Source organism: Meleagris gallopavo, chromosome Z (genome assembly GCF_000146605.3).
Source record: "Meleagris gallopavo isolate NT-WF06-2002-E0010 breed Aviagen turkey brand Nicholas breeding stock chromosome Z, Turkey_5.1, whole genome shotgun sequence".
Taxonomy (NCBI): Eukaryota; Metazoa; Chordata; class Aves; order Galliformes; family Phasianidae; genus Meleagris; species Meleagris gallopavo.
Genome location: NC_015041.2, coordinates 57,142,252 through 57,158,960, shown reverse-complemented (window position 1 = coordinate 57,158,960; position 16,709 = coordinate 57,142,252). Strand labels below are relative to the sequence as shown.

The 16,709-nt window shown below is 36.5% G+C and overlaps 1 protein-coding gene across 2 annotated transcripts in view; it reads left to right on the top strand.

Annotated features, from left to right (window-relative positions):
• RASGRF2 (Ras protein specific guanine nucleotide releasing factor 2) overlaps positions 1–16,709 on the top strand; it is a 122,942-nt gene that overhangs the window by 32,906 nt on the left and 73,327 nt on the right. For both annotated transcript variants that reach the window (XM_010726098.3, XM_010726097.3), the window contains exons 2-7: positions 1,188–1,294; positions 10,590–10,737; positions 11,311–11,400; positions 13,100–13,353; positions 14,474–14,553; positions 15,049–15,242. In XM_010726098.3, coding sequence (XP_010724400.1) covers positions 1,188–1,294; positions 10,590–10,737; positions 11,311–11,400; positions 13,100–13,353; positions 14,474–14,553; positions 15,049–15,242 — 873 coding nt within the window. The remainder of the gene's footprint in view (positions 1–1,187; positions 1,295–10,589; positions 10,738–11,310; positions 11,401–13,099; positions 13,354–14,473; positions 14,554–15,048; positions 15,243–16,709) is intronic.

Sequence of the window (16,709 nt, the reverse complement as noted above, 5' to 3'; positions counted from 1 at the left end):
ACTGCTGTAAGCAAGTCTGATGGAGTTGTGGGAGAAAGTAAATTACATACCTCGCTTGCTAACTGGTGTGAATTTGGAATTTGCTGTTAGAACCTGGAAAATAACTGCTAACATGTGGTTACAGTCAGTTTCCTATTAATGGGGATGATGGTGGAAAAGGAACCGAGAAATTTTAGATGATAAAGACAACTGAATGATCTGTTATGGAGATGCTTTTCTCCGAGACCTTCTGAATCTCACAACCTAACAGCTGGATGGCTCTGTGTGGGGTCAGATCCAACATAGGTGAATCTGTCTGTGAAACAACTGACTGCATTATGGCTGCAATCAAGGCACGTACTGAAGTTAAAGGTGTGTGCTTAATTAGAATATTTTCTCGCTTATTTTCATCTAAATTGCAGGAATGCTGTTTGCTACCAAACTGCAAGTACCCTTGTGAAATGAGTTTTGAAATAGATGATGATGTTCTCAGGTTCTGCTAGCTATTGATATTATTAGTGCTATTACTAAATTCTGAAAGGAGGAAAAAAAATACCCTGAAATTATGCATTCCACAGAATATACCATGGGCAAAATCCTTCATATGAAAAGGCTATCAAAACATACGACAAACTTCTTCTGTGAGAAGTATTTTCTTGCAAACACAAAATATGCTGTAATGATAATTATGGCTGAGGCTTCTTGAAAAAAAGGAAAAACGTTTTTGGAGTGTGAAAAATAGGAAGGGACACTTTTCTTGTTCTTCTGGAGTAATGAAGAACTTATCTACACCAAGTGCACATTCTTGTGATGAAGTGGTGGCATCACCAGATTTGGTATCCTATGATGGCATACAAGGACAATGTTACCTGAAAAAAGTGCAAGAAAAAAAGAACTGCCGATACTCTCCTACAGTTACAGTATTGTATGCCACTGTAGAACCTTCTAAAGAAGTTACATTCTGTTATTTTGTATGTGAGATCTTAAGAATGATAACTTATTGTAAGTATCGTGAAAGCTATTACTTTGATTCACAGGGGAATATGTTACAGTTTCAACTTCAATCCATGTTTCATAACTAATAGCATAAAATATATAATGGTGGGCTGGAAACAGTTTGGGCTGAGTTTAAAAAGACAGATTCCTTATATAGCTCTTTTATTTAAGCGTTTCTAAATACTTTTTTTTTTTCTCATTTTAATTTGCAGTATTACTTTACTGTTCTATTTGGCCACGAAGGGCAGAAGCCACTGGAGCTCCGCTGTGAGGATGAAGGTGATGGAGACGAATGGGTGGAAGCTATTCACCAGGCTAGGTATGAGACTGGATCATTAATCTTTACCTCTGTCTTACTGATAATAATCTGAAAATCTAAGTTCACCTTCTAAAATAGAAATACATTTTACAATATGTTAGATGTGTATTACTTGCAATTTACAGATGTGTTTTAAAAATAAATGCTTTCTTCAGTTCATGCTTACTAAGCTGTATTTCATCATTTGCAAGTGATTGTATTCTAGATGAAATTTGCTACAGGATACCCTTTTATTAGAAACAGCTTCTAGAATAAGTCTCTCTTAAAAGTGAAGTGAGTTATATGCATGAAGAAATAAGTGATCTGCCAAATGAAGAAACAAATGTTTCTTCAAAAGCTGTTACTCGGTAGTAAATGTAAGAAAAAGGAGACCAAACCATCATTATGATAAAGCATAATGAAAAAAAATTCTTCTTTAAATTGAAACTCTGAGCAGTGTCTTTTGAAAGGGGGCATTAATAGTTAATAGTTCCAACCATGCAGTTATTTCCCTGAGAAAAGGTCTAATTGGATAGCATTCAAGGTTTACAGTATAATTGAAAATTAGCCAACTGAAGGTTTGAGAAATGGGTTGCAGAGGCAAATGTCTGTTGAAATGCACTTTCTCCAGCCCCTTCTCTTATACACTAACCTCAGCTAATCTACTGTACCATGGTAACACTTTGAGGAAGAAGACAGTTTCTGAGTTGCTTACAACTTAAGCCATGTAAACGAAAATGATTGTGCTTTATATATAAAAATGAAAACACCAGGTAGCAACATTTAATTTAGACCTTCTGAAATTAGTCTCTGAAACTCTAGGTCTTATGTCCTCTAGACATCTACTGTTTGGATCTTTATCATTTTCTTAGTATTGCTGCCTAATTGAACAGGTTTTGCTCCTTCTTGGATCACCTGTTGGGTTGTGGTACTAGGTGAGCCAAATTTTGCACAGTGGCCCTGCCAGTGAACACTTAGGGAACTGAGAAGTTAATCAGGTTTTGGAGTTTCTTTCCATACCACCCGTGCTAGTAAGGAGAGCTGTTCAACTTACTATTGATTTTAGGTCAATTTCTGCTGTGATTTATGATAAAAAACAAATGAAGAAAGGAGACTGAATTTTTTGCTTTCTGGTAAGGGCATTCAGGGTAAGCAGGATCCTACAGTGTGTTCCCTATTCTGAGAATTTTCTTCTAGCTTGTTGCCTGGTGTAAAAGGCACATATGCAAGAAGTGCTTCACAACACTGAGTTAAAATTTCTTATTGGAAGGTTCAGTCCATAAACACATCCCACATGAATTTCCAGGGCAGCAGTTAGCAAAATATTAAACCAACCTCAAATAACACACAAGTGAAAAAAAAGACAGACTTTTTTGGAAGAAGCTAGTCTTGAATTGTTACTTGCACCTATTGTCTGAAGTGACAGTTACAATAACTTGAAACTATGGACACAGACTATGAGGGATATTCTCAGGGCCCTGTGTCATCTGAGGGATTTTGAATGTGCTTTTCTGCACTGGTTCGATATTTCTTGGCAAGGCCTTCCAAGGACCTGAACGTTGCTTTTCATGTTCTAGTGTTCTTATTTTGACAGAATTCCAATAAGAGACAGAAATCGTGTCGAAATTTAGCTGCTCAACACACAGCATAAGACAGTACTGTTTTTGCATTATTATTCTAATGCTATCCTGCTTGTGTGCAAATTACTTTTATTTGCTTTATGTTGTGCCTAGCAAAAAAGACTTGAGGTTACACACCTAGTTATGTAAGCATTGGGTCTTCTTTAGGCTAATTTTATGCTATTACCTAAGATTTTTCTTGCCATCTTAAATAAAGCAATGTTGTCTCAGGGATTATTTTTTCCCTGTGTCACCAATGTAGACTTTTTTGTTTGAATTTGTCTATAGTTTTGACATATGGGGACAAGCCGTAGCAACTGCTTGAGTGTTACTGCTTGTCTGAGACTAGCATAAGACATTTCTGACCCTTCTCTCACAGTTTTGTTTTGAATTGCTAAATGACAGTTTGTGTTGACTTTGAAGATACTTCTTTCAGTATCTTAGATAGCTTAGGTAAAAAAATTGAAGAGATATTAAGAACATCTCTTCTTCCTTTAAATTTAAGGCCTGGAATATCTTGTTTTGTGTGAATATGTTAGAAATATTCATTTACTTTCTGGAGGGTCCCTTAGTAATCAGTAGCTGTGATAATCCCTGTTTTAGGTGGGACAAAATAGGAGTGAGTTGCTTTTCTTTTTTTGTTTCATTGTTGTTGGTTTTTGGTTTTGTTTTGTTTTGTTTTTGATTGATGCATACAAAATGTGATTTTTTGGACTGCTTTCCCTGACTTTTTTGCAAAATGCACATTGGCAGTCATCAGAGTCTCTTCCATTTTTTATCTAGTTTACAGTTGAAAAAATAAGCCTTTCCATTCCAGTACACATACTACAACCCTCTTTGAGAATTAGGTATTTTGCCTGGATACAAATTATTAATTAAAACATTTCCTGTTGCGAGGGATGAACATGTCCCTTGTTTCTTGGAAGATTTTGCTGTGGTGGGATGCTGCTGCTTATCATTTGGGAGTACTGTACAGTCTTTGAGAGCTGACATGCTTTTGTGTGCTGCAGCGAGATGCTGCAGTGCTTATGCTCCCCTCCACAGTACCTCCTCCTCATCTGAGAATGGATGCCTTATGATCTTACAATGGCGTATGCAATTCAGTATATTCTACTGGGACTCAATTCACTGTGAGCTCCATGTTCATGCCCATTTTTCATCTCTTTTCATTTTTGTTTCAGTTCTCAGTGTTTTGACTTTTCAGTAATATTCAGAGCGACAGAGAAAGGTTTAGGTTTTTGGAGTTACATTTCTGGACTGGGAGATTTATTCTTGGCAAGCACTGGCTCCTCTGTCTGTGACTGATTCTGGGATTTCTGTCCTGAGCTTTTGTTCCAGAACTTGGCCCCTTTTGAAAATGTCAATAGACTGAGATTGATTTTTTTTTTACCTTCTTTACTATTTCTTCTTTGATTTTAATTTTTTTTTTTTCACTTAGCTGAAATCCTGTTAAGTTTCTTTTCTTTTTTTCTTTTTTTCTTTTTTTAATGCATGAAGTACTCATCAAATTTCTACTCCAGCTTATTTGAAAGTCTTGAGTTAAGTACCCCAGGCTGCAGTTTCATGTATGCTTTATACTTGTACAAGCCTACACTGCTGCTGGAAGCTGTCACTTTCATAAGTCAGCTGTTCTTTCCCACACCTTTATCAGCCCTTCCCTCATGCTGCCACAAGTGTGAACTTAGTTGGGAAACTGATTTGCACTAAAAAGCAATGATGTTTTTCATATTTTTTGCCAACATAGTTTTAATCTATCTCAATTCTCTGAGTCTGTTTACTACACATCCACATAATACACCTGTGTTTACCACACAAAGGAATGGGAGGTACTTGGTTGGAAAAGCTATGTGGGGCAAAAGAGTGGAGTGCTTCTTCCAGCTAGGTTGCTGTTTAAACCGAATGATATGCCCTCCAATCCACAATCCTCAAAGAAAAGACTTACTCTTCAGTCTTGTTGGCACACAGGAACCTGTCTGCTCAGGAACTGGCCCTGGATCCTTGGTCCTCTGTTGCTAGCAATTAGAAGCATGACCCAAAGCCCCTCAGTCCCTCTCCAGCTGCTAGCCTTCAGTCCCCCTCATTTAGAGGTGAGGGTTTCCTGTTTCTGACCTTACACACTCAGCCTAGCTGTTAACTAGCTTGTGGGAAGTTCATTTCCAGAAGTCATACATGCAGATACATTTATCAGTCAATCGCCCAACCTTATGGTCTTCCTAGTAACTGAACTATGTCATCTGTGACCTCCAGAGGCCATCTCACCGGCTCTCTGATGATTCCAGTCTTGCAGACTCATCAATACCTGACTTCCAAGGGGCAAATCTGACCCACTAGCTAGTGAGGCTTGACACTCAGTAGCAGTCACACCCTGAACATGCACACCCACACTGTATACACACACTCCTGCTCTCCTGAAACTGCAGACACACAGGGTCACATTGCCTGCTGCCCCAGCTGCTGGCACTTAGAGCTCCAGGAACACGTGTACAGAGTCTTCTCACTCAGGCAAAGAGTTAGAAACTGAGTTTACCGAAAAGATAGAGCATACTGTGCTGATCGGGGTAGGGCACAGCCAGACAACATTACTGACGATGAGACTGGTGACTCCTGCTGGTGGCAGCAGCTGGCAGTTTTTTTCTTGACTGGGTCACAGGTGGTCCCTGCCTGTGCTTTTGGACATTCCTGTGGCGAATGATCTTTTATGGGCTGATTGGTCTACTGTGATAGCTGTGGGAGTAGCCAGACCAAGGGCTCATTTATCTGCTTAGGTTATTTGCATTTGTTAAAATTAGTCTGTTATCACACACCCTAACATTCCTACTTTTAGACACTGAACCAGAGAGGATGGCATCACCTATGCTCCTTGCACATAGAAGTCTGTCTTCTCCCCCAGGAGGGCTATGTTCTTGGAGCAGACATCTTAGTGCTGCTGCAAACTACTTTTCTAGCCCATTAAGGGGACTTCTTCATCTTGGCAGATAGGTTCCTATTGTGTTTTCCTTTTCTGTCATTTCCACATTAAGCACACAGCACATTAGATAGACACAAAACTCCAGAGGCAGTCATTATTTATTGCTATTATGGCTGTCTAGGTGATTGGTGTGGTAGTTTTCTAAGTAAATATCTCCATTTTCACCAGTCTCCCCCTCTCCAAGAGATATTAGCTGTAAGTTCCCAGGAGCTCAGTGAATCCTCAGCTCAGGAGTGTGTATGTTCTCTTTGTATTTGGTCTGTTCTTCATAGCTGCTGTTGAATTCTGACCTGTTTTTGCATAATGGGGTAATGCACCTCTCTATTTGAGTTCATTACAGATTAATTCCTTTAGTCAGATTTTCCTTAATAAGGGAGTGCTAGGACAATTGAAACAGCTTCCTTTTTAGTATGAGTTGTAGTGGGCCTGTGTTTTAGAATTTGATGGATACTGCATTGATCAATGAAATGTGTTTTCAGGATTGTCTCATTGTCCCATGAGAGGGTGGCATTACCCTCCAGCATACCCATTGTCCAAAAGAAAGCCATTCCCCACCTCCATAGCTTGGGTGCACAAAGCTTTCACTGGCTGTTGAGTCTACCTTTTTAAGAGTTTATGTTTAGTTTTTATTTTCATATCCCAATTTAAATGGTCTTGTACTAAAAATAATGAGCCATTTGGGATGCAGATTAACCAAGTTTCTGGATATGTCACACAGCCGCCCTCTCCATCGTGACTACTGTAGTCATTCATAGTCCAAGTGCTATTTCCCATTTGCATGACTGGAAATCAATAGACACTGTTTTTACAGTCTTTCTAAACATTTGTCCAAGTAAAATTGCCCATTTTACTTTTATATCCTCCAGTAAGCCACAGCTCTATAAACTCTCAAAAATTGATTGTCTTTGAAATCTTATATCATTAGAAGATCATTAAAGGTCACCAGTTCTCTTGTACAGGCAGTCTCACAAGCCACATTGATTGCAGTCATAGCAATGGATTACGTACGTTCTGTTGTAACATTTACCATCCATAACATGGCTGCTAATATGACAGTAAACTTCAAACCTTGTCTGGAAGCTGTTTCTCCTTTGATGAGGAGACCAAGGCTACTTGAAGATAGTTCATATGGGCAGATACACGTGCAATTTATTTTGCATGTCACACCTCCAAAGCCATCTTGCCTGCTTTTCACAAAGAGTTGATGGGGTTGCATTCTGCACTTCAGGTCTTTAGGGTGATTTGACTGGACCATAAGTATTTCTAGCAAGGTTCACTGCCAAAACCTTAGTGCTTTTGGCTGCTTCTGTAGTTTTTGTACAGTTAGCGTACTGAAGCCTTTATCTGCTATAAGAAAAGCGAGTTCCTAATAATGAGACACCTCTCAAGTAGCTCTGTTTTCTTGTTACTTGCTGTTAAAACCTTACAGAATTATTTCTCTGTATAAATACCACTCTGCAGAAAACTATGGTTCACAACAGTTGTTTTTTTTCTTTGAAGCATTACCTAAACAAGAGAACTAGATCCAGACTGTTCACATGTTGTTTTATGAATTTTTCATCTTTTTTTGACAGTTGAAGGCTTTGGTATCATTTTCTTTATTAATGGTTTTTGTATACATATGTAATTAATTAAAAGCCTGCTGATCCGCTAGTGAAACCATGCTGTCTTTGAAGGCTCCAGAGATTATGCTTGATACACAGAATAGCAAGTTAAGCATTATAGCTAACTCTTAAATGTAGAGATGGGTGAGAAATGCAGAGAAAAGTATTGTTGGAATTAAGTAAAGTTTATTCCAAAGTCCTGTAATTTTCATTTCTCAGAGCAAGTGTGGATTTGAGAAGGAAAATGGCTAGTCCATTTAAATTACTGTAGTTGCATAGGCTGTTCTAACTAACTTCTCTTTGTACTACCAATTATGGGAGTGAATGAAGTATTTGGTTTCTATCCTGAAACTGACATTTTATGCAGTCAAAACCACTAGCTAGGCAAAATAGTCTATACGCATCTCAAAAAAATTTAAAAAAATTCAGTCTTTTGTTGTAAAGTTCTTATGGCCTTATGAAGCGAGACTGCAGAAGTATAGCTTAATGCATTTTAAGAACTTGAAAAATCTAGATGAAATTTCTTCCCCTAAAGGAAAAAGATAAAAATAGCAAAAAGACAAAAAATATTGTATGTACTACTACTCTTCAATTTTATGTCAGTTATGATTGCAAGAATTGTTCACTCTTCAAGATTCTACATCTTGATGTTTTCCCTGGCCTTAAATAAAAGCAAATCCAAATCTGTCAAGTTTTATATTGGAAACATTTTGTAGTGAAAGAAAGACAACTTTGAGAAGGAGAGATCCAAAAAAAGGGCTTGTCACCTGTCTGGGTCTAGTTCTGGGTAGAAAAGTCTGCTGTTTGTATTGAATGTGAATTACTTTATGCTGCAAGCAGTAGGAACAACCTTTTCAGTTACATTTGCTTTTATCATTGTAACACCTCTTAATGGTTGTAAATGTGCAGGTGCTATCTGTGTTTCTAACTCAGACACTTCTTATCATGCCTCTTAAAGTGCAAGGAAATTGAGAACTCTGTTTTCTGGAAAAGCTGAATTCTTGTAAGCCAAAAAGATAATTAACAAACATCTGTGAAGCGCTAAATCTCATATTTTATTACTGTTTATTCCACAAAAGACGTATGTTCTCCTTCATTATACGTTTTTTCAGGGATTACATTTTATCTTTTAGAAGGGACGTTCAGTGCCATTTTCTGGCCATTTACTTTTTACTTTTGCAGTAGTTAAAATATAAAAATAAATGCAGTGGAATTTAATTCACTTTTTATCCTTCTCATAATCCATTCAAGGAGGAAAAACTTTAGCTTTATGATAGCTAACTGTTTTAAATCTAAGTTTCCCTTCCAGGTTAACCGGTGAATTTAATAGCTGAACTAAATAGTTTGCCCATGCAATGTGTAACTGAAATTATGCTGATTGAATTAGCCATAAATATATGGGGGGAAAAAATATGAACTAGAGAGGATGCACATTGTTACATTTTTAAGGCAGCATTTAATAGCAAAAATAAAATAAAATAAAAATAAATGCTATAGCAAGTAGAAAGAAGTTTAAAAGGAAAGCACGTGCAATCCAAAAATTCCTTCCTCAAATCCTATACTAACATGACAGTAGGAAAGATGTGATAGTCAGCATTTTCAGTGATTGATTATAGAACATAAAGCAATAAAAGGTCCTTTGCCAAAGGTTTGGACCTTAGTTCCTCCGTGTTTTTACAATTTGGTCTTTGTCTTAGAAATCATGGATCTGTAGAATATGTTGAGTAGGAAAGGACATTGCAGGTATGTAGTTCCAGCCCCCTGCCAGAGACAAAGACACCACACACTGCAGTCATTCAGCCCAGCCTTGAACACCTCCAGAGTCCCTCTTCAGCTTTCTTGTAGGCCCGTTTAGATACTGTAGGCTGCATTGAGGTCTCCTCAGAGCCTTCTCTTTTCCAGGCTGAGCAACCCCAACTCTGTAAGAGTTTTTTTTTTCATAAGAGAGATGCTCCAGCTCTCTGGTCATGCTTCTGGCGCTCCTCTGAACCTGCTCTAACAGGTTCATGTCCTTCTTGTTTTGGGGGCCAGTGCTGAATACTAGATTGTGTCTCATGAAAGTGAGGTGGAGGATCACCTTTTTCCTTTCTTTTGATGCAGGCCAAAATATACTTGGTTCACTTGGTTTTCTGTGCTGCAAGCACACACTAAGCTCATGCTTAGTTTTTCATCCACCAGTACTAAATCCTTCTTCTCAGTGCTGCTCCCAATCTGCTCATTGCCCAACCGGAACTTGTGGTTGAGATTCCTTTGACCTATGTGCAGAGCCTTGAACTTGGTCTTGTTGAATTTCATAAGCTTCACACAGAGCCCATTCCCTCCAGTGTGTCAACCACACTAGTCAGTTAGGATGAGTGGCTAATTACTTGACTCTCAGAGGAACAGTCTCCTCGAGATCTAGGTAAAAAATAGGCTGCATGTGTCTGTAGATTTTACTGAATCGTTTTCCAGCAAGCAGGCACTTCATAGGACTGTGCTTTTTCTGCACATTTAAATTGTCTTTGTCAGAGAGATTGAATCACGTGAAATAACAGTCTGATTAAGATGTTACGTAAGGAGGTCTGATTTTTTCTTTACCTGAAGTTGATGATTTGGCAGCTAGGAGTTATAAGAAAGGACTGATACCACAGTTCCTGTTACTAAGTAGATTAAATAAACTTATTTGAATAAAACATTGAAGTAGGTATTAGCAAAGCAAAATAACAGTGTTGAGGATTATGATGGGAGTTCTTCCATAAAGATAGAATGAGAAGCATTTCAGCTGAGATGCTAAATGCTGTACACATATGTCCCCAAGTAACAGAAGGAAAAAGCAGCCCTTAAAATAATTAAAGAACTTGACTGAGGAGAATTCTTGAGCTAAACCTGGGAATTGGGAACTCTTAAAAAGATGAGGGCTGTTGTCTTGCTCAAGGGAGATTCGGTACACTTCTATATCTGAAAAAATTATTGAACATTTTGTAGCTCTGGATGATTTGTGATCAAGCTTTTCATTATATATTAGACAAAGCAAGGATTTTTTTCCTGATTTCTTGTCATTTTTGTAATTGCTGTCACTATCCCAGAAATGGATATGAAAGAGAACATTTTGCTATTTTTACTGAATTAATTGTTTTCCTTTCTAGTTATTCAGATATTCTGATTGAAAGGGAGGTACTGATGCAGAAGTACATTCATCTTGTCCAAATTGTAGAGACTGAAAAGATTGCAGCCAATCAGCTTCGACATCAACTTGAAGATCAAGACACAGAAATTGAAAGACTTAAATCAGAAGTATGTGACAAAGTAATCAATAAATTGTAATATTTTCCTGTGTGCATTATAATAATTTTCAATATTTCTGTAATTTTTGTGAATCAGTATGTAATATTCCTCCCAGGAATCTTTGGCTGGGTTTTTTTCTTACAAGTATTATGGACTGGTATACTGATTGGATTACTACTTTGTCAGAGTTCAAGATTACGCATTGCTTTGCAATATGAATACCACTGATGATATTATTTTCTACCTGTCTTTGAACAATGAGTTTTGTCGAAACTGTTCTGTTTCACTGAGTATTAGATGTTTTGTTGCAGTTTTGATCTGAGGAGGTGTGATATGCGCATTTCATTTTGAGAAGAAAACCGGCTGTCTTCTGGTTCTTTTTCCATCTGGATCAAGAGTCTTATTTGTTTCCTGAGAACTGTATTTATGTCCCTGTGACCAAATATATGCTTGTCATTCTGTGCAGTGTAATCAAACTTTAAGAAGAGCCTTAGAAGATAAAGAAATTATTTTTCTGTTAGTTTCCTAAGAAAGAATTTCATTACATTGAGAAAACATTTAATGAATGTTTGTTTTTATCAGATTATAGCTCTGAATAAAACAAAAGAAAGAATGCGACCTTACCAGGGCAACCAAGAAGATGAAGATCCAGATATTAAAAAAATTAAAAAGGTAAACATGCACCACTCTGTGTTTGAGAGGAGAAAAATGGAATGGGGGAGGTTTTCTTCTATTTTAGTCTGTCTTGTTTTGCTTTCCACTAATTTTGTCTTCGGTTACCATTTAATTAAGCACACTCAACTGACAAGATATCTTTTGCCATGACCATACTCAAACAATTTAAATTATATCAATTTCTATTTTTCAAAGATGTATTTATTCCATAGTGTATTTCTTACTTAGGTGTTTGTTTTTACTTGGTATATATTCAGTTCATTAGAGAAGGTAGTACATTTCATGCAACTGCTTGTGAAGATTGAAATTAGGTCAGAGGCCAAGAATCAAGCACATAGTGAGTTTATATTCCTTGCTTGTAACAGTGTTTATAAAAAAACAAGAGAATAATTTGCATTCTGTCACTGCATATGGAATACGAACGCTGAAAATGCAGAGCTATATTATTTCAGTTTTTCTGCTGGTCTATTGGATGTTGGTCATTCTAGGAGAATACGGCCAGTGTTTTTAATGTAAATGAAGAATTGCCCCAGGTTGTATCGTATTTACGTGCGAAGCTTTTGGTAACACTGCTTAAGGCTGTATGTAGGTGCCTCCAGAATGTGCCTATAGATGACTCCCACAAATCCTAATACAGTATGGAAATGCTTGAAGATGTGGTCCTTTATTTGTCACCCAAATGTTCACCGTGCTCAGTCTCTCAGATTACATAATTTCTTTTCTGCTGCATGGACTTAGTTTCACTAACCATTTCAGGTAGTCTGAGTCAGGGTCAATACTGAGCTGGTACCCTTATGTGAATATTCTTTTCCATTGTAATAAAGTCAGAACTGTCCCTTTTCGTACACGGAGAATTCTGATTCTGATTCACTGCTTTCTACATCTTTGTTGTTTTGACATTTGGGCCTCTTTTTTTTTTTTTTTTTTAAGTTGTTTATTCAGTGTAAACTATTATCAGTGAATTTTTCCATTTGTCTTTCGAGACAAATGGTTGTCACATCAAGGTCAGGGCAGCTGAAGTCTTCTGTGACTAGAAGTAGATGTTTAATCCACTTGTAACTTCAATGGATATTATGCTTAAGTAGGTTTTTCTGTAACTTAGAAAATCATTGTAAGAACACCCCAAACCTACCTTTTCTGGATAATACTTCTTGTCTAGGTGTCTGCTATTAAACTCTGTATGTAGTTTTACAAACAAACAGTAAGTGATATCTGTACGAAAAAGAAACCAAACTGAGCTTAGCAGCTTTTTCAGAATTATGTCAATGCTGATATTGAAGTCTGTCTTGAAATACCTTACACAAAAACATTGCACAGTATGATTGGTGGTGTAAGAAAGTGATAAATATGTAAGGAGAGATAAAAGGAATTAAAACAACCTGTGTGTAGTATAATTGCGCTGATAGAAAGAGGTTGAACTTTTGAGACTAATAAAATCTTGCTGTGTACATGTTGTCTTTTCAAGCAAATTTTTGAGCAGAAATATTATGAATATTACAAAATGTTTGTAAGACTTATTTTAAAAATAGATAGCTAAAAGAATTATTAAGGAACAATTGTAGATTTTATATTTTAGAAGACAAAAGATTTTTTTTACAGAAGCTTTTCATGTAGAAGGTTATTTATTGAGAGAAGAACCTAAAAATAGTCATGAAAGTTTTCTTCTCATCTATTTTTCTGCCTGGTTCCTTTTTAGGTTCAGAGCTTTATGAGAGGCTGGTTATGTAGAAGAAAATGGAAGACTATTGTCCAAGATTATATTTGTTCTCCCCATGCAGAAAGTATGAGAAAAAGGAATCAGATAGTTTTTAACATGGTTGAGGCTGAATCTGAATATGTGCATCAACTTTATATTCTTGTGAACTGTTTTCTGAGGCCCTTAAGAATGGCTGCAAGTTCAAAGAAGCCACCTATCAGTCATGATGATGTTAGTAGCATTTTCCTTAATAGGTATGTTTATTTTTGCTTTTGGAGGTTCCTCTGACCACTCCTGTTCATTCTGTCTGTGTTTGTAGTAATGAAGTTTTGCTTTTGTTTCTTTGTTGTGATATAAGTAATGTGTCTGAGTTGGACCTCATTCCCTTGGGGTAAGAGGTAAGTTACAGTCTGTGATTCTGTTTGAAGCCATTTAGTCCTATCTGCCTCCTTACATTCTGTAGCTGCTGTGCTAGAGGAAGAATAACAAATAATGCCTTATCGAGCAGCTCTCTTAAATTTCCTGTCACCTTTCCTGTTTCCTTTTCTCTTAAGAGAGTGAAATTGTGGCCTCATATGATTCAGATAAGACCCTGAGGATGAGTATGTTATATTTTCTGTTTTCTATTGTTGTGCCTAAGGAGCCTCCTTTTCTCTTGCTTGTCTTTTCGTATCCAGCAAAAAAGAATTGTTCTTTGCATTAAGCATCCTAGTGCTATTATAACGAGTATGTAAAAACAAGCCAGCAGCTGTATAGAATTTGATACAGGATTGGGACTGCATCCAAGACTGCCCCAAACTTCTAAGGGAACAACTTGTTTCTTTAGTTATGAGACAGACTTTCCTTTCATAATATCTCATTCATGATCACTGAACTCTTCATGATTTCATTTACTGTAGGGATGCCTTTAAAGCTTCTTCTGCTGATCACATGAGCTCAAGTGCAGAGCTATTCAAAGATCACATAGAAAAGCTCTCAGCTTCAAATCTTAAGAGTACTGTGAGAATACCTATAATTGCCACTGGCTAGAGGTTTTCTAAAACTATTGATATATTGTCAGAGATATCTTGGAACACTTAGTCGTTAATCTATGTGGAATATGCTATTTAATAGATTATTTTATTTAAAAGATTAAGTGATTAAGATATACTTTCCATGGTAATTACTATGTATTTTGTAAAGATACTACACTAAAAAATCTAAACAGTGTAATAAAATGAATTGTTTACTTCCATAATAACAATAATTTCTTCTGCTTTTCCTACTGAAATGAAAAATGTACCAGTAAACAAGAAGGAATGCATCTTTGTGAATTATAAATTGGCAAATAGACCTGAATTGTCTTTTTTGTTTCCTTAAATATTTGTTTTTCAGTGAAACAATCATGTTTCTTCATGAAATATTTCATCAAGGTTTGAAAGCAAGGATTGCTAATTGGCCTACCTTAATTTTAGGTAAGATGCTGTATTTTCTACTGTATTTTTTTACTGTAATTTTTACAGTATTTCTGCAAGTTACTATTCTTTCTCAATTTTTGTAATTTTCTTTTAAATTACTGTAAGTTTTTTGTTTTTGTTTTTTTAATGACAGTGTCCTTTTTGAGTGAAATGCTTTTGTAGAGCTAGTACCATGTTGTTTGGTGTAGTGAGTATACCATGTTGGCAGTAGTATAACTCCTGATATCCAGATGAGAATTCCTCTGTTCAGCCTCGATCCTGAGCACTGTTTACACAGAGGCCCCTGCATTTTCAGTGAAATTATCTGGTTATTAACTCATCAGAACAACTATATTTTGACAGGTGAAAGAACCAAGTATAATGTTTCTGAATATATTGGAAACAGAACTGATTGCAGTAATTCACTTCCATAGAACATAATAGTTTTTTGTTTTTTTAAATACATTCCAAGACTGGATAGCTGGAAAAAAAAGATTTCTTGACTTTTTCTAGCTGACTTATTTGACATTCTGCTGCCAATGCTGAACATATATCAAGAATTTGTTCGGAATCATCAGTACAGTCTACAAGTACTGGCAAACTGTAAGCAAAACAGAGATTTTGACAAACTCTTGAAGCAATATGAAGCCAACCCAGCATGTGAGGGGCGAATGCTGGAAACTTTCCTTACTTACCCCATGTTTCAGGTAGTCTCTGTACATTTTTTTCACTCCTTGTTTTTAATGTTTTGTTGAATCATTTTGTGTTACTGAAATCATGATTGATAGAAGATGTTTCTTGCTTAAGTAAAACTAGTCTCATGCAAACTAATTTAGTTTTTATGTATTTCATTATTATACAGAAACTGCTTATAGACATCTTTTCTCCAACTACATTGACTCAAATCTGTTAAGAATCCTGTATATATGCAAGGAGAATCTTGGGTGAGGACTAGTACCAAAAGAACAAAAAAGGAAAAGTTGAGAAACAAATTCTTGACTTCTGACCTGCTGCAGGAATACGCAACAGTCCAGACAGGGGTAATATAACTGGTACAGCAAGTTAGAGCAATCACAAGCATGTTAGGAGAAATATATTTTGAAACCCTCTTCCAACTTTTGTTCTTCAGTGACCTGGTCTTTAGAAAATGAAAAATATACAGCAGAAGTATTTGAAAATTTCATTAGCCTTATGTTATTTTCTGTTGATCTCTCTGGATTAATTATTTGCAGATGTTATCAAAAGTCTTTGAAACGCTAGTGTGATGGTTTTGTAACTTTTATGTTTGACATAGTTTATTTACCATGTCAATGGTGAATCACAGGAGTTTGTTTGGTAACTGGCAAATGGAGACCCCCTTCCCCCACCCCCCCCAAAAAAAGGGTCACTGCCATTGTGTTAGAACTAGTCAGCCCTGTTATCCTACTTAGAATGCCATTGCTACCTCTAACAGTGTATTTGTTCAGCTTCCAGCTTGTATATCATAAAGCCATAAAGTTTGGGAAATTTTGATTGAACTTTAAAATATCTTGGGATTTTAGAGGGGAGAGAGAGAAGGTCCTACTGATATGTGATGAATAATGTTGTGATGAGGATGTTTTCAACATAGGAGAAAGCATCTCTCCACTTTCTAACTGGTCTTCTAATGGTCTTTCTAAATCTTATTCTTGAAAGATAAATAGTACTGCAGGATCACTTGCTTCTGTTTAACGTTCATGAATGTGCTTTAAGTGATGACAAAGTGAATCAGGATCGTTGTGCTACTATTTGGCCTTTAACTACTGTCAAATCTTGCATATTCTTCAGTGTCCATTAGTACAATATGAATTATTTCATCTGTATGCTAACAGGCCACTACCTGGCTTGTAAAAAATCTAGATGCTTGCAACCTATTACAATTTTAGTAAGGTGTATATGGATCTCCCAGAATGTTTTGAAAATTTTCTGTGTTGACACTTGAATAGCAGCAAGAAAATAAGAAATTCAGTCTTATATTTGTCACTGTCTCTGATCTGATTTTTTTTCATAGAATATTGAATTGAACTTATGTTTCCTCAGACTGAAAATGTACGCACACATATGCAGCCTCTGTGACCAAAAAGTTCAGTATTTTGGCAGTCTTGTTTAGATTGTGTGTATTATCACTTAGCTGTGAATATTTGTTAAAAAAGACA